General features: G+C 44.5%; 1 protein-coding gene across 9 annotated transcripts in view; it reads left to right on the top strand.

Moving 5' to 3' along the window:
• Dnah2 (dynein axonemal heavy chain 2) overlaps positions 1–25,026 on the top strand; it is a 110,433-nt gene extending 85,407 nt beyond the window's left edge. For 6 of the 9 annotated variants that reach the window (XM_047547328.1, XM_047547329.1, XM_047547326.1 and 3 more), the window contains 23 exons: positions 8,586–8,750; positions 9,275–9,400; positions 9,544–9,692; positions 9,766–9,832; positions 9,954–10,104; positions 10,352–10,500; positions 10,678–10,811; positions 10,975–11,119; positions 11,260–11,459; positions 13,000–13,126; positions 16,000–16,186; positions 16,381–16,529; positions 16,631–16,814; positions 17,019–17,209; positions 21,393–21,584; positions 21,756–21,940; positions 22,185–22,413; positions 22,484–22,635; positions 22,761–22,875; positions 23,558–23,734; positions 23,833–23,907; positions 24,069–24,219; positions 24,342–25,026. In XM_047547328.1, coding sequence (XP_047403284.1) covers positions 8,586–8,750; positions 9,275–9,400; positions 9,544–9,692; positions 9,766–9,832; positions 9,954–10,104; positions 10,352–10,500; positions 10,678–10,811; positions 10,975–11,119; positions 11,260–11,459; positions 13,000–13,126; positions 16,000–16,186; positions 16,381–16,529; positions 16,631–16,814; positions 17,019–17,209; positions 21,393–21,584; positions 21,756–21,940; positions 22,185–22,413; positions 22,484–22,635; positions 22,761–22,875; positions 23,558–23,734; positions 23,833–23,907; positions 24,069–24,219; positions 24,342–24,496 — 3,555 coding nt within the window. In that variant the 3' untranslated portion in view covers positions 24,497–25,026. Of the gene's footprint in view, positions 1–8,585; positions 8,751–9,274; positions 9,401–9,543; positions 9,693–9,765; positions 9,833–9,953; positions 10,105–10,351; positions 10,501–10,677; positions 10,812–10,974; positions 11,120–11,259; positions 11,460–12,999; positions 13,127–15,999; positions 16,187–16,380; positions 16,530–16,630; positions 16,815–17,018; positions 17,210–21,392; positions 21,585–21,755; positions 21,941–22,184; positions 22,414–22,483; positions 22,636–22,760; positions 22,876–23,557; positions 23,735–23,832; positions 23,908–24,068; positions 24,220–24,341 lie in introns of those variants that run through there. The other 3 variants (XM_047547325.1, XM_047547324.1, XR_007107928.1) reach the window with 3 other exon arrangements.
• The last annotated feature ends 90 nt before the right edge of the window (positions 25,027–25,116 follow it).

Here is a 25,116-nt window from a genome sequence, read left to right as displayed (position 1 = left end):
CAATTCATTCCATTGGACAAGCACTTACAGAGCACTCAATGTTAGGTCACTTGGTGGAGAATCCATACATATCCAAGAATCCCTAATTGATAAGAGTATGCAGACAGGAGAGCTGGGTGCAGTGGCATGTACCTGTGGTCCCAGCTACTTGGGAGGCCGAGGCAGGAGGATCACTTGAACTCAGGGATTCAAGGTCAGCCTGGGCAACATAGCAAAACCTCATCTCAAAACAAAATAAAACAAAACAAAAAGAGTAGACAGACAGAGAACCAAATGTTCTTCCTGTTACTGATAAAGGCTGTGCATTTTAAGAACCAAATGCATCTTTTAGCAGAACCTCAGATCTAGGACTGTGCCAATACTGGAGCCCCACCCCAGGCCCAATAAGTATTAATCCCTGGTAGAGCCTGGGAATCTGCATTTCAAGTGCTTCCCTGTTAGAGCCAACCAGGAATGGAAAAGCCAGTACATAGTGCTAGGGCGCCACTATATTGCTTATCAATGCCAGTCCTGAATAAACAGTCTTAGTTATTATTTACTTGTTTGGGATCATGAAAATATCTCTTATCCAAGTCCAATTTTTAAAAAATAATTCAATCCTTTATTTTAGCTGCATGACACTTTATAGAACTACTCTCACTTGTTGTTTTACCAAACCTGTTGGACCTTCTGGCTGTGAGGATCTCACAGAGATACAAGCTCATAGGCTTTGCTTCAATCTGCAAAGACTACCATACTTGGGAGCTGAAAGAATTGTGTTTATTACAGAGTCTGAGGGTATGTGTGTGGCAAGGTTCCCATCTGCATTCTTTATAGCAGTGCTCCCCTGTTAAGGTTCAAAGTCTTCTCTTTGAATAAATAATAAACCTTCAACTTCATGAAGGTAGTAAGTCTTGGTTACATGCTAAACACCTTCTTTCCTCTCTGAGTCCAAACACATGCAAGTAAGAAGGTAATGGAGGGAAGTGGAAAATATACAAGCTTTTAATCCTGTGTTTACTAGATGGAAGACTTTCAACATAATATTGAATCCCACTGAGTCTCAATTTCCTCATCTCCAACATAGGGCTTAATATGGTATATTTCTAGTTCATGAAATTATGAGATTTTATTTAAATTCCATGATAACCCATGTGTAATATATGTACTAAATAAATGATAGCTATTATGATTATCAATATTCCAGATAACTATATTTCAGACCTCTGAACACTCTCAAGTTTTTGTATTAAAGAAGTGGTCTAATCTGCTGTCTTACACTGAAACTTTGAATTTAATTCCAGATATCATTTGCCCAGGGAAAGGTTAATAAACAATAAATAAACATACTATTTTGTTTAAGATTGGAGCATTCACAGTCCCCAAATGCCCAAGCCCAATTTTTATATGCAACAAGCCTGGCTTAGAGATTGCCCCAGAAGACTCTGAAATGGGTCAGAACAGAATCTTAATCTACTTCAAGATAACTGTAGCCCAAATGTTGAAAATTCATTTTCATTCCTCTTTTCCATTCCAAATTATGTTTGGTCACATTGTTCAACACAGTAGCAATATGACTAAATGACAACATTAAAGCAGCTAATCTAATATTCTGTTCATTGGCACCTGAAAATGACCTAATCCTACTTCTACCTCATCAGCAATAACAGACTGTGGTTCTGTGTTGTTGCTCTAGTAGTCTTTATCCTGAGACTTCTCCTTCTTTGTTGCCCAGGTCAGAGTGATCCAAGCCCAGTTTCTTTGAAGCTGTCCTGCTTCAGACTGTGCTGCCTCTGTAGAAGCAGCCACTCACCTGTGAACAAAGCCTCAGTTCCCTTCCAAGGTCAAAGTAACCCATGGTTGGCATAAAGCCTTCTGCTCTGGCTACATGGTTAAAAATCTACCCCATGGGCTGGGGTTGTGGCTCAGTGGTAGAGCACTTACCTAGCACATGTGAGGCACTGGATTCAATCCTTAGCACCATATAAAAATAAATAAATAAATAAAACAAAGGTATCATATTCCTCTACAACTAAAAAAATTTTTTAAAAAGTCAACCCCACCTGACCTCATATGGAGCTTCTACAAATCACTTAAGTCCAGACAACTGTGCATGCCTATAAATTCTAGCCCCACCCAAATGTTCTCAGTGGGTTTTTCCTGGTTTGCAGATATATTCTTGAGAGGATCCAAGAACTGGTAGCCATCTTCTATGCCTACATTTTAAACAAATTGAGAAACAAGCTAAGCATGATAGCATGCGCCTATAGTCCCAGTTACTCAGGGAGACTGAGGCAGGAGGATCACCTGGGCCCAGGAGGCTGGGGCCAACTTGGGCAGTAGAGCAAGATTCCACTTCAAAACAAGAATGAACAAAAAAAAAATTTTGAGAGAAGAAAAGTTTGGCCAAAATGTCCCTTTTATAACCTGTAGAGACACAGGTTGAAAGATGTAACATCTGTAGGCAAGTGGCCCTACCAGTAGTGGCCCTATATTTAGATAGAATTGCCTGATCTCAGGCAATGCCAAGCTGGGCAGGGCCCCCACACTCTTAAGGAGTTGAGAGGAACTTGTACTTTCTGTGTTCTGCTCATTTCTAAAATGAAACTGAGTTTAGTTGAACATCCTTAGTTTATTCTTCCTAATTTCATTTAGAGCAGTCCTGTACACCCCCTGGAGAAGGTCTGAATGATTAAAAAAGTGGAGGAGGTCTTCCAACTTGCAAGGGAATGACCAAAATAAAAAATTATAGCATGCTGGCTGCGGTGGCACACACCTATGATCCCAGCAACTCAGGAGGCAGGAATGTTGCAGGTTCAAGTCCAACCTGAGCAACTTAGTGAGACCCTGTCTCAAAATAAAAGAGAAAAAAGACTGGGGGTTCAGCTGAGTAGTAGACCACTTTGGGTTTAATCCCCAGTACCAAATCAGTCCTCCCTATTTTATCTCCAGGCTGGTTACAAAGATTGAATGTCACAATGCCATTACAAAAACAAACAAAACATGACTCCAGAGGGGGGAAAACATCAGAGATAATTCAGTTTACAGAGAAGAATGCAAATTTAATCTAATTGATATCATCAGAAAGAAGAAATCAGATCCACAAAACAAGGATTAGGATGGTGAGGGGGGAAGTCCAAACAAAGAGAAACATTTCTGGGAAAAATTTCCCCCTACAATGCTGGGGATGGAACCCAGGGCCTTGCACATGCGAGTCAAATACTCTACCACCAACCCCTATGGGATATTTTTTGCGGGGTGGGTACTGGGATTTGAACAGGGGCACTCAACCACTGAGCCACATCCTCAGCTCTATTTTCTATTTTATTTAGAGACAGGATCTCACTGGGCTGCTTAGCACCTCACTTTTGCTGAGGCTGGCTTTGAGCTCGAGATCCTCCTGCCTCAGTCTCCTGAGCTGCTGGGATTACAGTTGTGTGCCACCATACCCAGCCCCTATGGGATATTTTAATATTATTGAAATATGACATACAAAAGAAGTGTGGGAAATAGTATCAAGGAATATAATACAAAAAGACAGAACATATGATGGGGATATGAGATATGAGATTCTCCAACCAATGAGAATTTCTGAAAGAAACATGCAGAATCAAGGGTAACATAAAAAATTTAACAATCGGTTTGATGTGTACGTGACCAACTTGGGTATGCCCGGGTCAGAAGCAACTGAGTCAGACACTGGTGCTCAGCATCTGGGCATCTGCTCAGGTCATGATACCATCACCACTGCTTGTGACATTCAAATTTTGTAATCTGCCTGGAGTCAAAGCATGGAAGACTCATTATGGACTCTGAATGTAGATGTGGTCAACCCTGACAATGTAAAAATTAAAGTATAACTGAAAAAGTTGAGGTGGGTGCAGGGGTTGGTGAGGAAAGAATAGGCAATACTTCTGAAGTTGAAGTTTATATATATATATATATATATATATATATATATATATACAGAGTAGTATTATATATATATATAATATATATATTATATATAGTTGTAGATGGACACAATACCTTTATTTTGTTTATTTATTTTTATGTGATGCTGAGGATCGAACCCAGTGCCTCACCACTGAGCTACAATCCCAGCCCCAAGGGTTTTGTTTTTTATGTGATGCTGGGGACTGAACCCAGGGCCTTGTGCTTGCTAAGCACACACTATACTACTGAGCTATATCCCCAGCCCCATAAACTGAGGGTTTCTTGTTGTTGTTGTTGTTTGGTATCCAGGGGGCATTTAACCACTGAGTCACATCCCCAGCCCTTATTCATATTTTTAAATTTAGAGACAGGATCTTGCTAAGTCGTTTAGGGTCTCGCTAAATTGCTGAGGCTGGCTTTGAAGTCATGATCCTCCAGCCTCAACCTCATGAGCTGCTGGGATTATAGGCATGCACCACTGCCCAGCTAAACTGAGATTTTAACATGTTATTTAAAGTGATAAAGGTAACCAGTAGAAACCAGGTGTGGTGGTGCATGCCAAGCCCAGCTTCTGGGGAGGCTGAGGCAGGAGGATTACAAGTTTGAGGCTATCCTGGGCAACATAGCAAAACCCTGTCTCAAAAAAAGTAAAAAGAACTGGATTGTACCTCTCGGGTAAAGCAGCCCTAGGATCAATCCCTAGTACCAAAATGAGTAAATAAATAAGGCTTAGAATGTAACTCTGTGGTAGAGTGCCCCTGAGTTCAATCACTGGAGGGAGAAGAAGAGATAACCAATAGAACTAAAACTTTTAGTAGAGAGAAAGGAGTAGTGGTATGGAGGTATAAGTAAATTAAAACTTTATCTGTCCTAGCATAGAGTCAATAGAAATAATATAAAATTGATACACAAAGAAAAGCAGTATTAAATACACTCATAGATATATGGAATACTTTTGAAAGGAGATAAAGAAACAGGTTACATGGCTGCCTCTAGAGAAGGGATCGGGGTAGGTGGAAGGTAGGAACAAGGTTGGGAGGAAGACTTCCCATGCCCTCATGTTCTTGTGTATTTTGAATTTTTAAATTCCTATTCACAGAGTAAACAATTAAAAGCAAAAAGAAAAAGCAGTATGAAGATGTGCTTTTGTATGTTCAAGGATATTCATTACACAGCATGCTGAACAATAGTAGAAGTTTGGAAAACCACAAATGTGTTCCCATAGATTTGTTAACAAATTATGGTTCAATCACACACATGAATTTTTTAACAAAGAATGAGGCAGGGGTGGGGGAAGGTGTAGTTCAGTGATGAGAGCAGCACTTGCATAGAATACAAAAGGCCTTGGATTCCATTCCACCTTTGGAAAAACAGAAATGAAAACACCCCCAAAATAGTAATCTGGGCACTGTGTTCCATGCATGTAATCCTAGTAACTCAGGAGACTGAGGCAGGAGAATAGCAAGTTTGAGGCCTGTCCGGGCAACTTAGCAAGATTCTGTTTCAAAATAAAAATAGAGGGTGGGGATGTAGCTCAGTGGTAGAGCAGCCCTGGGGTCAATCCCCAGTACCACATTAAAGAGGGGGGGAAAAGTAAAATATAAAAAAGGAACAAAGTGCTGGGTGACGTGGTGCATGCCTGTAATCCCAGTGGTTTAGGAAGCTAAGGCAGAAGGATCTTGAGTTCAAAGCCAACCTCAGCAACGGTGAGGCGCTAAGCAAGTCCGTGAGACCCTGTATCTAAATAAAATACAAAATAGGGCTGGGGATGTGGCTCAGTGTTCCAGTGCCCCTGAGTTCAATCCCCAGTACCCACCTCCCCAAAAAAGAAGCAAAGTATAGGACAGTGTCATAGTGTGTAACCATTTATTTAAAATTTCATCCATTTGGTTCTGGGTGCCATGAGGCACACCTGTAATCCCAGTCACTGAGGAGGCTGAGGTAGGAGGATTTCAAGTTCAAGATCAGTCTCAGCAATTTAGTGAGTCCCTGTCTCAAAATAAAAAGGGCTGGGTATGGAGGCTGAGGCAGGAGGATCTGGAGTTCAAAGCCAGCCTCAGTAATTTAGCAAGACCCTAAGCAACTTAGCCAGACACTGTCTCTAAATAAAATATAAAACCAACTGGGGATGTAGCTCAGTGATAAAGAGCTTGCCTAGCATGCAGAAGGTTCTGACATATACACACACATGTATTCATTCAAAACAAGTAATGGGCATTTCCCTAGATCTAAGGATTTGGTCTAAGCCCTAGCAATGTTTATATTTTCTTTATAAACTATTGTGCTCTTTGCATATACTTTTCTAGAAATCTACACAAGAAACTAGGGTAAAGTTGGGTCTGGGTGGTCAAGGGTGGGAGGAAGACTCACCCTTCACTGTATGGACTTCTCTTCCTTTTAAATTTTGATTATGTGAATGCATTCACCACTCAAAACAAATAGTAAAAATTGTTTTCTAAAACATGACAAAGATTCTATTAGCTGTAACAATAGTGTTGTGGTTATGAAGGAAAATGTCTTTATTCCTATTTATTTATTTTGGCAGGACTGGGGATTGAACTCAGGGCCTATGCATGCTAGGCAGGTACTCTTCCCACTGAATTATGTCCCCATCTCCTTTCTAAATTTTGTTTTGAGCCAGGGTCTCCCTAAATTGCCCATGCTGCCCTTGAACTTCTGTGTTCCTCCTGCCTCAGTCTTCTGAGGAGTTGGGATTACAGGTGTGCACCACCATGCCCAGTTCTTATAATAGGTTTTCAACTTTGTGCATATAGATCTCAATAGAAAAGATAAAAACAGAAAAGATAATAAGGTCACATGCAAAATAAATAATGAAGTACAAAACTCTCAAGTGGTGTGGATGCCTCCCCATAGACCTATCTCCACAGGAAGTCAAGTTACAATCAGAATGTTGCTCATGAGAGTAACCTTAGCAAAGGAAGGGGTCACATCCTGTTGACAGGTCTCTCAGTGCAAAGACTACCAGATGCATGCCCCATCAGGGCTAGACCTGACATGTAGGGGGGCCAGGACACCCCCTGCCATGGGGGCCCCAGCTGGCTGCCATGGGGGCCCCAGCTGGCTGCCATTCCCTCCGACTGGTCCAGTTGACCATGCCGATCCTGGATGATACCCTCTTTCTTTCTGTTTTGCCATGCTGGGGATTGAACTCATGCATGCTGGGTAAACAATCTATCACTAAGCCTTCGCCTGACACCTTCTTTCTTTCTTTTTTTGAACCCAATATCTTTACTTCATTTTTAAAAAAATTTTTAGATGTTGATAGACCTTTATTTTTATTCATTTATTTATATGTGGTGCTGAGAATCGAACCCAGTGCCTCACACATGGTAGGCAAGTGCTCTACCACTGAGTCACAACCCCAACCCCTACATTTATTTAGTTTATTTATTTTTATATGATGTTGAAGATCAAACCCAGTGCCTCATGCATGCTAGGCAAGTGCTCTACCACTGATCTGCATCCCTAGCCCAGACACCTTCTTTCTTTAGACATTAATATCTTATAATAAATTGATACCAAGGCTAAATTTATAGGCCTATATATGACATTTTAAATTTCCACTTTGTCTTAAAAAATATTTTTTGGAGCGTTGTCCATCCTCTCCAAGTGCTCATGCCCCAGTACTGCTTGCTTATCTGGACATTGTGCTACAACCCACATTTACTCTCTTATACTACAACCCAGATGAGACTCCAGAGGATTGAAACTCACTTGGTATCACTCAGTAAGAACTGAGTTATTTCTCCTTTATAATAGTGGAAACGTTTTCAGTGTTGCAGGCTGATTCTCCCCGTGGGGAGTGAGTACAACAGGGGAGGGAGCTAATGTTTATAGTATGCACACAGTGTGTCACCCCAGCCCCATGTTCCTCATGGCAGAAAGAGCAGGCATTACAGTCTGTACCCAGGCCCAGTGACTGATGGCCATCGAGGCCCACATTCAGGATCTTAGACAAGGTTGCACCAGTTCTCTGCTTCTGAATGAAGTGATAGATTCAACCCACCTAGTGGCAGTGGGTTGAGATGGGCTTATCCAAATACACACAGCTCTTCCCAGGTATACACCTCTGGTATGGGCAGGGCCTGGGACTTGGCCTTTTCTTTTGCTGGAACTCCCTCTTATTCTCCCAAGAGTTCATTTCCAGCTTTTACTTCCTCTTTCAAGCTTCCACCTGAGGTATGGTCTCTGGCATAGAGCAGTTGTTTCTATGCTATCTGAAACTAACTTGTCAACCTATGTAATGTGACTTATTTTTATTTTTATTTTGTAGTACTGGAGATGGATCTCAGGGACTGGTGCATGCTAGGCAAGCACTTTACCACTGAGCATATCCCCAGTTTCTTCTGTGATTTATCATAATTCAAGAGGTCTCTGTTCCCTAGCCAGCATTGAGTTTTATCACCAAGTAATTTCTGGGCTCTAGGACAGGGCAATGGATGGAAGGGAAAGCAAACTATTGCATTCCATATACTCCTCACAATAGCCCTATAAGGTGGGTATTATTATAATTGTGCACTCAAGGGAAACTGAGGTTCTAAAGAATAATTCACCCAAGGTCAGATGGTTACTAAGTGGCAGACATGATTTGAACTGGAACCATCTGGCCTTGAGCCCCATGTTCCATGCTCTGCTCTGATCCCTCCCAGGTGGCGGAGAAACTGGAGATGCTGAAGAAGCAGTACGATGAAAAGTTGGCACAGAAGGAGGAGCTTCGCAAGAAGTCTGAAGAGATGGAGCTGAAGCTGGAGCGGGCCGGGATGTTGGTGTCTGGGTTGGCTGGTGAAAAGGCCCGATGGGAGGAGACAGCGAAGGTGAGATGGGTCACAGCACCAGGCTCCACTTCTGCTCATCTTGCCCATTCCAAGAGATCCATCCCTCTACCACTGAGGAACAATTAGGGAAAACAAGGACACCTGGGTGTAGAAAAATCCTAGAAGAATAGGGGGATGAGAATTCTCCCCTCACTCTCCCCAATTGTGGGGAAAATATGGAAGTAAAAGTGTTTCATGCCATTGGGGGTCTGCTTCAGTGTTTGGGTCAGGGCTGGAAAGCACACAGGAGGACTTGATACAGCCTGCTGACCTGATAGACCACAGACATATGCCATCTTGTCTCTACCTCTCTGTCCTTATCACCAGTATAAACATTGCTGTCAGAGGTGGAAACTCAAAAGTGATTACAATCAGGCTAGAGAGCTCAGGGTACAAAGGTTTAGGGGAAGGAAAGAATCTCTTTGATCTAGATGATGTCCAGAGGAAAGTGCCTTCAAAAGCATTCCAAGTGTCTCCCAAAGGCCTGGGACCCAGACGGCTTATACCTCCCTACTATCTGCCAGGGCCTAGAGGAAAACCTGGGATACCTGGTGGGAGACTGTCTCCTTGCAGCTGCCTTCCTGTCCTACATGGGACCCTTCTTGACTAACTACCGGGATGAGATTGTCAACCAAATCTGGATTAGGAAGGTGAGATGGGGCCCAGGTATGGAAGATAAATGAGCTCTTAAGGGTGGGCTCTGGGAGAAGCGACTTTGGCAATATTAAGAGGTGTAGGGAAGGGACAGATACTGCTGGACTCAAGCCGAAGTTTGGGAATCTTTTTTCCTCAGATCTGGGAGCTTCAGGTTCCTTGCTCACCTCACTTTGCCATTGATAACTTCCTGACCAACCCTACCAAAGTTCGGGACTGGAACATCCAGGGGTTGCCCTCAGATTCCTTCTCCACTGAGAATGGCATTATTGTTACCCGTGGCAACAGGTAAGGACGTTGTAAGGAGTGTGAGGCAGAGGAGGAACAGAGCCTGTCTTCTGAATGGCACTTCCTCTTTCAGGTGGGCCCTCATGATAGATCCTCAGGCCCAGGCCCTGAAATGGATTAAGAACATGGAGGGAAACCAGGTATAAAGCTGGGGGCTGGTTGGGTCACCCCAATAGAATTCCCTCCCAGGCCTCTTCCTGAGGTCCTATCCTGGATCATGGTATTCCCCAATGTTTGTCCATCTTTCCCCTTTGCTTTAAGGGTCTGAGCATCATTGACCTGCAGATGAGCGATTACCTTCGAGTCCTAGAAAAGGCCATCCAGTTTGGACACCCAGTACTGCTTCAGAATGTGCAGGAATATCTGGACCCTACACTCAACCCTGTGCTCAACAAATCTGTAACTCGAATTGGTCAGGTCCCAGGCTTAACTGTGGGCTTGGGTTGTGGGACAAGTCCTGGAGAGCAGCTAAGTGGGACACTTGGGAAGAAAGGGTGGCTCTTTGGCCATGTCCTCTACTTACCTGTCCCTCCATGCAGACAGACTTGAACTGGGCCTTTAAAGCAGGCTGAACCACTGCCCCAGATGCTATTGGGAAATGGATCAGCTCATACCTGGTCACATGGGTCTCTTGCCCTTGACCCTTTTTGTGGATGCAGGTGGTCGACTGCTGATGCGCATTGGTGACAAGGAGGTGGAATACAATCCCAATTTCCGTTTCTACATCACCACCAAGCTCTCCAATCCCCATTATAGCCCAGAGACCTCAGCCAAGACCACCATTGTCAACTTTGCTGTTAAAGAACAGGTGGATAAGGGCTGATGCCCAGACTGATTTGGATCAAACAGGAAGGGCTGTAGAGTTTGGATGTAAGGAACTCAGAGTAAAAGGCTAAGCTTGAATTGGACAACTGAGGATGAGGGTCTTGGGAGGTATAAAGGGAAGAAAAGAATGAGATCCTCACCATGAGTGCTGCACTACCAGGGTCTGGAGGCCCAACTGCTGGGCATCGTGGTTCGGAAGGAGCGGCCTGAACTGGAGGAGCAGAAAGATTCGCTGGTTATCAATATTGCTGCTGGCAAGAGGAAGCTCAAGGAACTGGAGGATGAGATCCTCCGGTGAGATCTTGCCTCTCCCACTCAGTGCCCCATTGGTCTGTTCCCAGCTGGTCCAACTGTTCTACCCACAGGCAAAGCTAGCATCCCAGGGGCTTGATGATTCCCTTCTCTCCAGCTCAGTACCCAAACCCCTCAATCCATGTGCCTTTTGGCTTCCCCCTAGGTTGTTGAATGAGGCCACAGGCTCCCTGTTAGATGACGTGCAGCTGGTGAACACCCTGCAGACATCCAAGATAACTGCTACTGAGGTGACCGAGCAGCTGGAGACCAGTGAGACCACGGAGATCAATATTGACTTGGCCCGCGAGGTAAGCTCCAGCGCCCTCCAGCTGCCCCTGGCTAGCCAAGAAGCAACTCTGATGATGTTGTCTAAAGGCCCTTTCCTTCCCTGAGCACCTGCTGCATGCCATGCCCCTCTGTGACCCTGATTCTGTCCTTCCTGATGCAGGCTTACCGGCCGTGTGCCCAGCGGGCATCAGTGCTGTTCTTCGTGCTAAATGACATGGGCCGTATCGACCCCATGTACCAGTTCTCACTGGATGCCTATATCAGCCTCTTTATCCTCAGCATTGACAAAAGCCATCGAAGTACTAAGCTGGAGGACCGCATTGACTACCTGAATGACTACCACACCTATGCTGTCTACAGGTCTGACGGTCTGCTCCACATGAGCAAGGCAGGAGGCCAAGTGACTGGCTCTCATCCTTCTCCTCAGGCTATTTCTAGCAGAGTACTTTCCAAGACCAACTTCTTTGGTCCCCTGTTCTCCTCTCCTTAGACTTTTCCTGGGAAGCTCATCCACTAGAATCATCTATGTGTTGCTCATCCTCAGTTTTACTCCCTTACCTCTCCCTTGCACTTCGGATGTGGACGTACATCTGCCTACTACACCAGCACTTCTCTAATGCTAATTCACACATAAAACACCAGAGGTCCTGTTAAAGTACAAATTGGGATTCAGGAGATCTGTAATAGAGCTCGAGATTCTGCATCCCTATCAAACTCCCAGAGGATCCATTGCTTCTGGTCTGTTGATCACATTTTGAGCAGCAAAGTACTTGAATTCTCTACCTGGACATTCTACTGACCCCTCAAGTTCAACTTGTTTCAGATCAGACTCAAAATCTTCCCTCTTCTACCAGGGTCATCTCTGAAAGGCACCAACACCCACCACCCAGTCATCCAAGTCAGAAACTGGGAGTTATCCTTGACTCTTCCTTCTCAGATCGGTCACCTAGTTCTGTTCATGAATATTTCTGCAAACCATTCTCTCCTGCCCTGCCTCATTCTCCTCACTGACTACTATGACTGGGCCTTGATGCAGGTCTTCATTATCTTTCTTTCTTAATTTCACAACAGTCCTCTGACAGGTCACCCTGCCTTTCAATTTGTCCCTCTCAATATGTCCTCTCAGAACTGCCAATGTGAGCCTTCCAAATGCACAAGCTGACCCTGTCACTCCTGGCTTAAATTCTTCAGTGGTTGTCTCTGGTGTATCTCTGGTGGCCCGCAAACCCTCTGTGACCTGGCCTCCACCTTCCTCAGTTTCCCTCTTCCCCATCTCACACCAGCTGTCCTGGCAGCACTGCCTGTTCCTGCCCCTGCCCCTCCCCCATTCTCTTCTCACCCCTTGGCTTCTGCCTATATTGTGAGCTCTCCTGGAAATGCTCACCTCTCTACCTGACCCACGTTACCCAATCAACCTGCTGTTGCCCCTGTAACCACCAGACAAGGCTGGGAGTCCCCATCCTGTATTCCCTTAACACCCCTGCCACACCTCTTTATAGCTCAGCACACCTTCCTAACAAACAACTTCTATGTCTCTGTGTCGAAGCATGAGGCCTCCTAATTCTGCCGTGACCTCCACAGGGACAGAAATGGAGGCTGACTCATCTCTGTGACTTCAAGACCTCTCAGAATGCCTGGCAGGACAGTTGGGGGAAAATCAATATTTTGGTTCTTACTAGGAACTGAATGCCAAATTACCAGTGAATTCTGGGGAAATCATGCCATCTCTCAAGGTCCCACAGTGCTTGGCTGTTGCCAGGAGATTTGGTTTAAGTTCTAAAGCCTTTCTTCTGTGTAAGGCTTTCTGTTTGTAGGATCTTTATTCAGTGAGCATTTGTGTTGAGCATCCCATCCCCACTTCACCCCACATATTTCATCCACCCTTGTTCTCTTCTCCCAGGTATACCTGCCGTACCCTTTTTGAGCGCCACAAGCTACTATTCAGTTTTCACATGTGTGCCAAAATTCTGGAGACTTCTGGCAAGCTCAATATGGACGAGTATAACTTCTTTCTGCGTGGGGGTGTGGTGAGTAGGGCAGAGGGCACATTTCAGCATGGGTGACCAAGGTTGGGGATGAGGGCAAGTGTGATGAGGACTCTGGACTCAGGGGGTAAGGCCTAAGGCTTCAGCATGTGAGCTGAGAAAAACCATGCCAGGAGCATGTACACATTGGACTGTGGGGGTGACTTGCCATGCACCCTCTGACATGCAGTACAGACTGGGTTTTGGGGCACCTCTCACCTATGATCCACCTCTCACCCGATGCCTATGATCATGCCACTGTTTTGCTGCTTCTCTGGCCACTCCTTTCCCAGCCTTCATTCCACTTCACTATCACAGTCTGTCCCTTGCAGGCATCTCTACCCTTTTGTCTCTCCCTCTTTTGTGTTGCGTTTGCTTGGCAAAACCACCACTCTGCTAGATCCAGCTCCTTTTCCCTCTCTGACCCTGCGTGGCTCAGGCAGCTGAGCATGACCAGAGAAAAACTTACCCACACTGACTAAATTCTCTTTAAATCTGTGATCATGAGCTTCTAGTGAATTTTTAAAGCTGCTGGACAATTTTGCTGTTTTCCCCTCCCTCTAGTATAGCAGTTCATTTTTTTTTAGCTACCTTCCTTTCATCTCTCATTTGGATTCTAGCAACAGCCTTCCAATACCCTCACACAAAGCTCTCAAATCAGCAACCCCAGAGGGCCTTTTAAGGTGGACACCACTGGAGAGGATGCCCCACCACTGATATCTCCCACTGTCCAGCTGCACAGGCCTCGTTAACCTCCTCCATAGCTCTGGCATGTCTCATCTTAGGCCCGTGCACTGGCTGTGCCCTGTGTGCTGGGAACCTATTACTCCAGGTATACACTTGGCCCTCTCTTACAAGCCTTACCTTAAGGAGGCCTTCTCTCTCTCTCTCTCTCTCTCTCTCTCTCTCTCTCTCTCTCTCTCTCATTCTGGGGATTGAAACCAAAGCCACTAAGTTTCATCCCCAGCCCTTATCTTCTTATTTAATACTTCATACTACCTCTTAGCACTTCAGTCTCCTTTACCCCTTCAACCTATTCTATTTCTTCTTGAAACTGCCATCTTTAATGTACTAGATAATTCACTTATTACATTTTTGGTCAATAATCTACCCACGGGTTCCTGATCCCATGTTGGAAAATAACCTCCTCAAGGGTATAGATATATGTCTGATTTGTTCAGTGACATATGCCAACTGCTTAAAACACTTAGAACAATAAATATCTTTTCAAAAATTGGGCATAGAAGTTGTCCCAGCTACTCAGGAGGCTTGAGTGCAGGAGTTCAAGGCCAGCCTGGACACCATAGCAAGACTCCATCTTAAAAAAAATTGGTAAAAAGAATGAATACAGGAAAGAATGAATGAATGTGTGAATGAATGTGAAACGATTTATGCTTAGTAGAGTAAGGTCACTGATTAGTTATTAAGGTTGAAGACATTACCATCAAACCACCAGAGGGCGACAGCTTCTTAGAGTTCAACTGTGACAGTTGATAGTAGTGGGTCCTAACTGCAGAACATCCCATTTATTCCTGGGTAAAGAATTCCCATCCATCTTGGATTCCTGTGTTCATCTCATTCACTGTATTTCATGCAAGACCAGTTTTGGCTTTCTTACAAAGAAGAAGGAAAAGAAGAGGAGGAGGAGGAAAGAGGAATGGAGGGAAGGGAAGAGAGGGAAAAAAAGAATAGAGAAAGGGGAGAGAATAGATAACATCAAGATATACATTATTTTTAATGGACAGCAATTGCTTATTTTTTTCCGACATTTTTATTGGTGCAAAATGAGATTTGTTGGTACATATTTGTACATGCATACAATATAACAATGTAATTTGGCCAATTCTAGTTACTTTCTGTAACCTTCCCGGTCCCTTTCTTCTATTGATCTCTGTTTGATTTTTATGAGATCCACTCCAACTTTCTTTTCCTTTTTCCTTTCTAGTTTCTGCATATGAGAAAAAACATACAATCCTTGACCTTCTGAGTTTGACTTATTTCCTTTAACCTGGTGGCCTCTAGTTCCACCCATTTTTCTGCAAATGACATAATTTCATTTTTCTTTATGACAATAAAATTCCATTGTATATAAATACCACATTTTCTTAATCCATTCATCTGTTAATGGACATGTAGTCTAGTTCCATTGTTTGGTTATTGTGAATTGTTATTGCTACTATAAACATGGGCATACTAGCCCATGTTTATATGATGATGACAATATGATGACTTTAATTCTTCAGGGTAAATACTGAGACATGGTATAACTGGGTCATATGGTGGTTCCATGTCTAGTCTTTTGAGGAACTTCCATACTGATTTCCATAATTGCTGTAGTAACTTACAGTCCCACCAACAGTGTAAAAGTGTTCCTTTTTCTCCACATCCTCTCCAGAATTTATTATTTGCATTCTTTTTTTTAAATTCATTTTTATTGTAAACAAATGGGATACATCTTGTTTCTCTGTTTGTATATGAAGTAGAGGCATACCATTTGTGTAATCATACATTTACCTAGGGTAATAGTTTTTGATTTGTTCTGTTATTTTTTTTTCTTCCCCTCCATACCTCCCACCCCTCTTATCTCTCTATAGAGTCCCTCCTTCCTCCATTCTTTCATTTGTATTCTTGATGACTGCTATTCTGATGGTCATGACATGAAATCTCAGTGTAGTTTTAATTTGACAGTATTGTACATATTTATGGGATACATTGTGACATTTCAATACATATATACAGTGTGTGAAGATCAGGGTATTTGGCATATGCATCCCTTCAAACATTTATTTTTTTGTCTGGGACTATTCAAAATCAATAACTCTTCTTTTGAGGTGTTTTCATCATCAGTCTCTTATGCCTCTCTTCTTCCTCCCAAGGTCCTGGATCGGGAGGGCCAAATGGATAACCCATGTACTAGCTGGCTTGCAGATGCCTACTGGGACAACATTACAGAGCTGGACAAACTGACCAACTTTCATGGACTCATGAATTCCTTTGAGCAGTATCCTCGGGACTGGCACCTGTGGTATACCAGTGCTACCCCAGAGAAAGCCATGCTGCCAGGTACCCAGGCCTCAGAACCTCCCACTCCTTGCCCTTCTCCTTCCCTCCATTCAGCTTTTGTTTGCCCTTCCCTTTATTCCTCCTCCCTCTTCCCAGCTCCCCTCCACTGGTTGCCTTCCCTGCAGGTGCCTCTTTGTTTAGATTCTGGGTCCTTTCAGACTCCCTCCCTCTGCATTTATTTTCCTCATCCCCAGGTGAATGGGAAAATGCCTGTAACGAAATGCAACGAATGCTGATCGTTCGCTCCCTGCGCCAGGACCGGGTGGCATTCTGTGTCACTTCTTTCATCATCTCCAATCTTGGCTCCCGCTTCATTGAGCCGCCTGTGCTAAACATGAAGTTGGTCAGTGGCTCTGCCTCTGGTGCTGTGTTGCTGTCTCCTCAATCTCACTCTCTTGCTTTGGCTCTGAGGCTTTCTGTCTTAGACCATCCTTGTGCTTCCAGGTGATGGAGGATTCAACTCCACGATCCCCGCTGGTCTTTATCTTGTCTCCAGGAGTGGACCCCACCAGTGCCCTGCTCCAACTGGCAGAGCACACAGGCATGGCCCAGCGCTTCCATGCCTTATCCCTGGGCCAGGGCCAGGCCCCTATTGCTGCTCGGCTCCTCCGAGATGGTGTGATTCAAGGTCAGAGTCCATGTCGTCTTTCATACCCATCCTCAGCCCTGGTCCTCTGACCCCAATCACAGTATTGTGACTGTAGCTCCCACTTTTCCAGAAGGCCCCAGGAGACGAGTATTGGACACCACCCCCACTGCCACCAGGGGGAAAGAATAAGTATAGGTGGGGCTTAAGGAATGTTTCCCCCCTGACTCTAGCATATCCTTACAGGACATTGGGTGTTCCTGGCAAACTGCCACCTGTCATTGTCTTGGATGCCTAATCTGGACAAGCTGGTGGAACAGCTGCAGGTGGAGGACCCTCACCCTTCCTTCCGTCTCTGGCTCAGCTCTAGCCCCCACCCAGACTTCCCAATCTCAATCTTGCAGGCTAGCATCAAGATGACCACAGAGCCACCAAAGGTATGGGTGGCTGTAGAGAGCTAGTAACATCAACTGGGCCATCTGGTCTGCATTTCCTCTTGATGGCATCAGAGAGAGAGATCTTAACTTTAACAGTAACACAACTTTGTTTGATTTTATTGTGTTCTAAAAAAATTGTTTCTCTCTTCTTTGTGCCAAACCCCTAGAGCATAACAGTAGCATCTAACATTTCTTGAGTGATTATTATGTGCCAAGCACTTTTCTGAATTCTTTACATTTGTTAACTCATTTAATACACATATACACACATACCATCAGTTAAGAACTGTCACCCCCAATTTACAGATAGGAAATTGAAGCACAGAAAAAGTGAGTAAGTATTCCAGAGCCAGAATATGGGTAGTTGTGCTCCTAAATTCTTTTTGTGGGGGGTGGGGTAATGGGGATTGGATCCAGGGGCATTTACCACTGAGCTACACTCCAAGTCCCCTCTCTTTTATATTTCAAGATCTTCCTAAGTTGCCAGGTTGGCCTCAAATTTGTGGTCTTCCTGCTTCACCATCCCAAGTAGCTGGGATTACAGGCATGGGTCTCTATGACCAGCATAGTTTAGTTTCTTTTCTTGGGGTGGAGGTTGGATGCTAGGGATTGAACCAGGGGTGCTCTACCACAGAGTTACATTCCTATTTATTTATTTACTTTTTTTGAGATAAGGTCTCTTTAATTTACCAAGATGAATTTGTAATTGTGATTCTCCTGAGTCCTGGAATTGCAGGAGTGAGCCACCATGCCCAGCCCAAATTCATTCCTTTACATTGTAGAAACTTCCTGCTTCCCAACATTTCCTTACATTCCCTTCCTAAATTCACACTTCCTGGATTCCCAGTCTCTTTTTCCTTCCTTCTAACTCTCTAAAAAATTTTATCTCCAATATTACAAGCTCACTATTGAAATGCAATGATACTGATCTTTTAAAATCTGCTCATGTCACTACTTCCCACCCACATACCCCCTAGTAAGCTATTTTGGTAACTTTTTATTGCTCTTCCTTGAGATCAAAATCCTTTTGGTACAACGTGTGAAAAGCACAAGGACCAGCCTGTCACAGTTACTCTACAAAGAGGTACTCTAAACACATTTCACACATATATCATTCTAACCCTCCTTGCACACCCAGGGTAGTTGACACAGTTGACTGTCCCTGGCTTCTCTGACACAGTACTCTTGTTTCTCCATCTGTCTGTTGACACATCATTTATTACTTCTGTGTTTCTTTCTCCTCTTTGCCTCTGGTCTTATCTTAGGACCTGGTCCTCTGATCCCAATCACAGTAGTGAATTTAGGAAGGGAATGTAAGGAAATGTTGGGAAGTCTTGATTCCTGACTTCTCTCATTCTACATTTCCTCTTCTCACAAGTTCATGGGGAAATTGTCCTTTTCATGATCTCAACTCCAATTCCCATCTCTGGCTCCAATGCCACGCTCAGTTCCTGGTCTGAATTGCCATTCAATTAAAAAGCATTTTCTCTTGTCACACCAGGGCTATAAACCTCACACTCTTTTTTTTTTTTTTTTTTTTTTTTTTTTTTTGGGTGCTGGGGATCGAACTCAGGGCCTTGTGCTTACAAGGCAAGCACTCTACCATCTGAGCTATCTCCCCAGCCCCAAACCTCACACTCTTAAAAATGAGATATCAGCTCCTTCACCATAGTGTACCTTCTCTTCCCATTTTTGTTACTCAGTGGTAGAGCATTTGCCTAGCTTGTGCAAGGCTCTGGGTTCAATCCCCAGCAACACACACACGTCCCTACAAAGCACAGCCAGTTGTCATTTTAAGGTATGGTTCTACAGACATTACTTAGATTACTTCCTGCTATCTCATCTTTTTTATTAGATATTAAGTAGGTCATATTTATGTCTACTTAATACAAATATTTTTAAGATATATGCAAAATATAAAGGGTCACGATTCAAGAATATCTGTGTGTTCATCAACCTTCTTTTTTTTTAGTGCTGGGCATTGAACCTAGGGTCTTGCACATGTTAAGTATAGGCTCTACCACTGAGCTACATCCCCAGTTCTGTAATTTTATTTGTTTCCACATAAACAGTATCATTTATTGAATAGTTTACAAGTATAACCAGTATCATTTATTGAATAGTTTACAATGATCCTTCTGATCCATAATGCCTGCTCAGCCTTAAGTCATGCTTTCATTTATGTATGCATTTTGGGGTTCATTTTTCTGTTCAAGTTTTTTTTTATCCTGGGATCAATATTATGGTCTTAATTACTATACAGATTTATAATGATTCTCAATAACTGGTAAAGCAAATTCCCTTAACTTTCTTCAGGCTATTCCTGGCCTTTTGTTCTCCAACATAAAGTTTAGAATTAGCTGATCAAATTCCCCCAAAAAAGGTCTATTGATCAACTGGGGAGAAAACTGACATCTTTAGAACAGTGAACTTCCTAATTCATGGAATACAGTATATCTTGCCATTTTTAAATTTCAATAACATTTTGTAATTTTCTCCATAAATATTTGTATATTTTAATTAGATGTGTTTCTAGTTACTTTCCATATTTTGATGACATTGTAAATAGCATTTTTTAAATCACATTTTTTGTTACTGCTATCCAGTATTCTCACTTTGATTTTCTCATTGCTCTATCCTATTGATCATAGATAATGTCTTTTTTAGGGTCCAGGGATATAGCTCAAAGGTAGAACATATGCTTAGCATGCATGGGAACCTGGGTTCAACCCGAGCACCAAGAAAACCCCTGTTTCAACATATCAACCTCTTGCTGGGTATTATGGTGGTGCATGTCTGTAATCATAGTGACTCAGGAGGCTGAGGCCGGTTAGCAGGTTCAAGACCAGCCTGAGCAACCTAGTGAGACCTGTCCAAAATTAAATAGGGCTTGGGGTGTAGCCCAGTGGTTGAGTGCCTCTGGGTTAAATCAATCCCAGTATCACAAGGGTGGGGAAAAAGACATCCTACCCTTTTTGGGGGGGCAGGGTGTACCAGGGATTGAACTCAGTGGCACTTGACCACTGAACCACATCCCCAGCCCTACTTTGTATTTTATTTAGAGACAGGATCTCACTGAGTTGCTTAGTGCCTTGCTGTTGCTGAACCTGGCTTTGGACTCAGTGATCCTCCTGCCTCAGCCTCCTGAGCTGCTGGGATTACAGGCATGCACCGTGCACCCTAGTCCGGCTTCAAATGATCATTCTTCTTAACATGGTCCTTCTTTCCCCACCTATGCATTTGCATTTGACTTCATCCAGACTCATCCTCTTATTTTCTTCTTTGGGCCTTTATTCTATCTCTAGGGAACCAAGATCCTCCTTTTAAATCTAATCATATCCTACTCATTTGTAAGACATAGTTCAATTCCTAATTTGTTCACAAAGCTTGATAAATCCAGTTACACAGATGTTCCTCCTTGATGATAAACCATGGCCTTTAAATCTATAGTGAACCTTTGCACTAAATTCTGCACATTTTTGTTAATCTTCACATTTTGTTACATGGGGTTAAGGGGCATAGTTTTGTGGTAGTGTGCTTGCCTGGCCTGTGCAAGACCTTGATTTCAGTCCCCAACACTGAAAAACAAAACAAACAAAACAAAAACTGTTGTATTGGGTATGGTGGGGCGTGCTTGTAGCTTCAGCGATGCAGGAAGCTGAGGCAGGAGCATCAAGAGGTTGAGGCCATCCTTAGCAACTTAGTGAGACCCTGTCTCAAATAAAAAGTAGAAAAGGACTGGGGATGTGGCTCAGTGGTGAAGCACCCCGGGTGGTTCAATTCCCAAGTACAAAACAAAACAAATAAACAAAAAAACCCAAAAAACAACAAAAAAGTTGCATATATTTGCCTTTGCTTTCATTCATATTTTCTGATACTCCCAAATTGCATTCGTTGGTCTACCTACTACCATTAGAACATCATGGCTGAGAGAATCAAATGTGGAGGGACAAGCCACTGGTCCATACAGTGCCCATGTATGAATTAGATAGAAAAAGGTACCTAACCTTGTAAATGAGTACACACTTTGACATGCAGATCAAGGACTAGATTTCAACCTCATTCACCTCTTAAGCCAGTGCCTTTGTGAAGTGAACAACCTCCACAACTGTACATGGTTGTGCTAGTGTCTAGGCTAGGCATGATATATGTCATCGCACCCTCTGTACTTCATTGCCCCCAGGGACTAAAGGCCAACATGACACGTCTTTACCAACTGACGTCAGAACCACAGTTTTCCCGCTGCTCCAAACCTGCCAAATATAAGAAGCTGCTGTTTGCACTCTGCTTCTTCCACTCTGTATTACTTGAACGCAAAAAATTCCTGCAGCTTGGCTGGAACATTATCTATGGCTTCAATGACTCCGATTTTGAGGTTTGTGCTAGCCAGGGGTCCCTCACCCCAGTCCTATTTCCTTGTATTTCCTGCCACACAGCACCCCTTGGAAATATTGGCTGACAGAAAGCCTGTGTTAATAGCCCCATTAGGAGAGATCCTGTCATAACTGTGTGTGGGGCTGGGGGCTGGGGTTGGGAAAATGCACAGGTGTCAGAGAACCTGCTGAGTCTCTATCTGGATGAGTATGAGGAGACACCCTGGGATGCACTGAAGTACCTCATTGCTGGTGTCAACTACGGTGGACACGTCACAGATGACTGGGACCGGCGTCTGCTTACAACCTACATCAATGACTATTTCTGTGACCAGTCTCTATCAACTCCATTCTATCGGTAAGAGGAAGGTGACATTGAGCAGGGGACAAAAGGACATAGACCAAATGGCAAGTATTGGGGGCAGAGGAAGTGTTTGAGAAGAGAATATGAGACTGAGAGAAGACAGAGTTTGTAGGACTTGGGAGAGAGAACAAGAGCCAGGAACTGGACAAATAGGACATGCATAGGGACTGGGGATCTTGATCTGGCATAGAAGCCCAAGTTTCAGTGACATGGTGACAATTATGCTGTGGCTCCCCAGGTTGTCAGTCCTAGAGACTTACTTCATTCCAAAAGATGGGAGCCTGGCCTCTTACAAGGAATACATCAGCTTGTTGCCCAGCATGGACCCTCCTGAGGCCTTTGGTCAGCACCCCAATGCTGATGTGGCCTCCCAGATCACAGAAGCAAGAACCCTCTTTGAGACTCTGCTTTCTCTGCAACCCCAAATCACACCTATCAGTGCTGGTGGCCAGACCCGGGAAGAGAAGGTAGGATCAGACAGACCCCTGCTGGGGAGTGTTGAGGAAGAGAGACTGTGCTGAGCTCATGCTTCCTCAGGTCCTTGAGTTGGCTACTGATGTGAAGCAGAAGATCCCGGAAATGATTGACTATGAGGGAACCCGAAAACTGCTGGCTCTCGACCCCTCCCCACTCAATGTGGTCCTTCTGCAGGAGATTCAGAGATACAACAAGCTCATGGAGACCATCCTGTAATATGAAGAGGGGCTCTGTGGAATGGGGGAAGGGGTAGGGGAAAGGCCTTCACCCCCTGGCTGGGATGGCTCTCCCTGGCCTGGTCATATTTATAACACTCCACCCACTTCATCCTGCTTAGGCTCTCACTGACAGACCTAGAGAAGGGCATCCAGGGCCTCATCGTCATGTCAACAAGCCTGGAAGAGATTTTCAATTGCATTTTTGATGCCCATGTTCCTCCACTCTGGGGAAAGGCAAGATTATACCACTGTTGATCAAACCTGTGCTAACCAAGAGCTCTCCTCTCATCCACACCCCCAACTTCTGATCCTAGGGAGGGCAAGAAAGGTTGAAGTTGGAATGTGGCTCTATGAATCACTCACTGACTGTGCACAACTCATTAACTTACAGACTTACTCAGGGCAAGTTACTAACCTCTCCAAGTATGTTTCAGAGATTCCCAGTACTGTGCATAACATTCAATAGGTACTTCATTAATAGTACAGATTGAGATTTCCTAATCCAAAATTCTGAAATCTGAAATGTTCCAAAATCTGGAACTTTTAAAGTGCCAACATGATGCTTAAAAAGTTTGATTTTGGATTTTCAGACTAGGGATGCTCAACTGGTAAAGTCTGTGCAAATATTTCCAATAACAAACATTCTCCAAAACCTGAAACACTTTTGGTCCCAAGTGTTTTAGATAAGGGATGCTCAACCTGAACTGAGGTCACTGTTATTAATTGTTGTCATTTTCTGCTTCTTTCCTGGAAGTTGGCTTTTGGGGAGTGTTGCCCAACTCTTTTGGTTGGAGAGTTTTTGGTTGGAGAGCAGAGGTTGATACCACATCGCGTTCTCATAGCTGCTCCAGGTGTTCAAATAAGATTCTGAATGAGTGATGGAATGACTGAGCACATGCACTGCCTCCTCCTCCAGGCATATCCCTCACAAAAGCCACTGGCTTCGTGGACCCGGGACCTGGCCATGCGTGTGGAGCAGTTTGAGCTGTGGGCAAGCCGTGCTCGGCCTCCTGTGATCTTCTGGCTCTCTAGTTTCACCTTTCCCACTGGGTTCCTTACTGCTGTGCTGCAGTCATCAGCTCGCCAAAACAACGTGAGCAATGTGGAAAGGATGAAATGGAAGGGATGCTGAGGACATGTATTTTACTCTCCTCTCTGGGGGCTTCCCTTATTCTCACCTTCAACTCTCAGATTTCAGTGGACAGTCTCTCCTGGGAATTTATTGTTTCCACCGTGGATGACAGCAACCTAGTGTATCCACCCAAGGTGGGAACTGGATAAACTTTGGGCTCTGAGAAGAAGAGGGTTAGGTGGAGGAGGGTGGTGGGAGCCAAAATGAGAAGTCATCGGAAGAGAAGGGAGGACAGAGGAGTTAGGTCAAGGGTGCTGGCAACTTAGGGTCCAAACCTACTCTCGTCTTTCCCTAGGATGGTGTCTGGGTTCGGGGCCTTTACCTGGAGGGTGCCGGCTGGGACCGGAAGAACTCCTGCTTAGTGGAAGCAGAGCCCATGCAGCTGGTCTGCCTTATGCCCACAATCCACTTCCGACCTGCAGAGAGCCGAAAGAAGAGCGCCAAGGGTGGGACAGTTCCCTGAGGCCCGCCTATCCCATTCCTTGTCTGGACCCTAACCCATCCCGGGTTCCAGGGGCTCTCCCTGGGGCTCCAGGAGTCTGATTGCTTTTTCTCTCTTTTCCCTCAGGCATGTACTCTTGTCCCTGTTATTATTATCCCAACCGGGCAGGCAGCGCCGACAGAGCCTCCTTTGTTATTGGCATTGACCTAAGGTCTGGGGCCATGACATCTGATCATTGGATTAAGAGGGGGACTGCTCTACTCATGAGCCTGGACAACTGAGGCGGCTTCCTTTTCTTCCCAGCTTGAGAGTGGGCTGGGAACTTTGGGAGCCAAGATCAATAATGCGCCTTAGACTGAGGTTGGATCTCACCAGCAGGCTTTTTTGACTTAGCTGAATCTGGCATGTGACCGGGCCCTGGAGATATGTAGTGGTTTTAGCCATAAAGGAAGAAGAGTTGTATAGGAGCTCTGTGCAGTAAAACATCCGGGAGCACAAGCCCTAAATGTCTTCATAGAATGGTAGTGATTTAGGGAGGGGAGGAGTCCGGGGCCCTAAAGAACACAGGAGTTACTTGTGAACTCCTACTATAAGGGAAAAGGAGCATGGAACAAGGGAAGTGGGGAGGCCTTGAGAGAAAAGGAGGTGTGACTTTAAACCAATGAGTAGAGTGACGGAGCCTAAAAAAGGGTGTGGCCTAAACCTCCGGGCAGGACATAAAAGGGGGCGGGGCTTACATTGGAATGGCGCGGGATCCAAATGGAATTGGGGTTTGTCAAGCGGGGATCCGGGGTGGACCCAATAAACTGCATCCCCGAACCCGGAGCCCTGCCCCCGCGTATCCTACCCAGCACTGGCGCTGGGCTACAAGGGCCCGCAGGGGGCGGGGCGGAGCCGTAGA

Source organism: Sciurus carolinensis, chromosome 3 (genome assembly GCF_902686445.1).
Source record: "Sciurus carolinensis chromosome 3, mSciCar1.2, whole genome shotgun sequence".
Taxonomy (NCBI): Eukaryota; Metazoa; Chordata; class Mammalia; order Rodentia; family Sciuridae; genus Sciurus; species Sciurus carolinensis.
The sequence above is the reverse complement of the archived record's forward strand: the minus strand, read 5'-3'. Positions and strand labels throughout refer to the sequence as shown.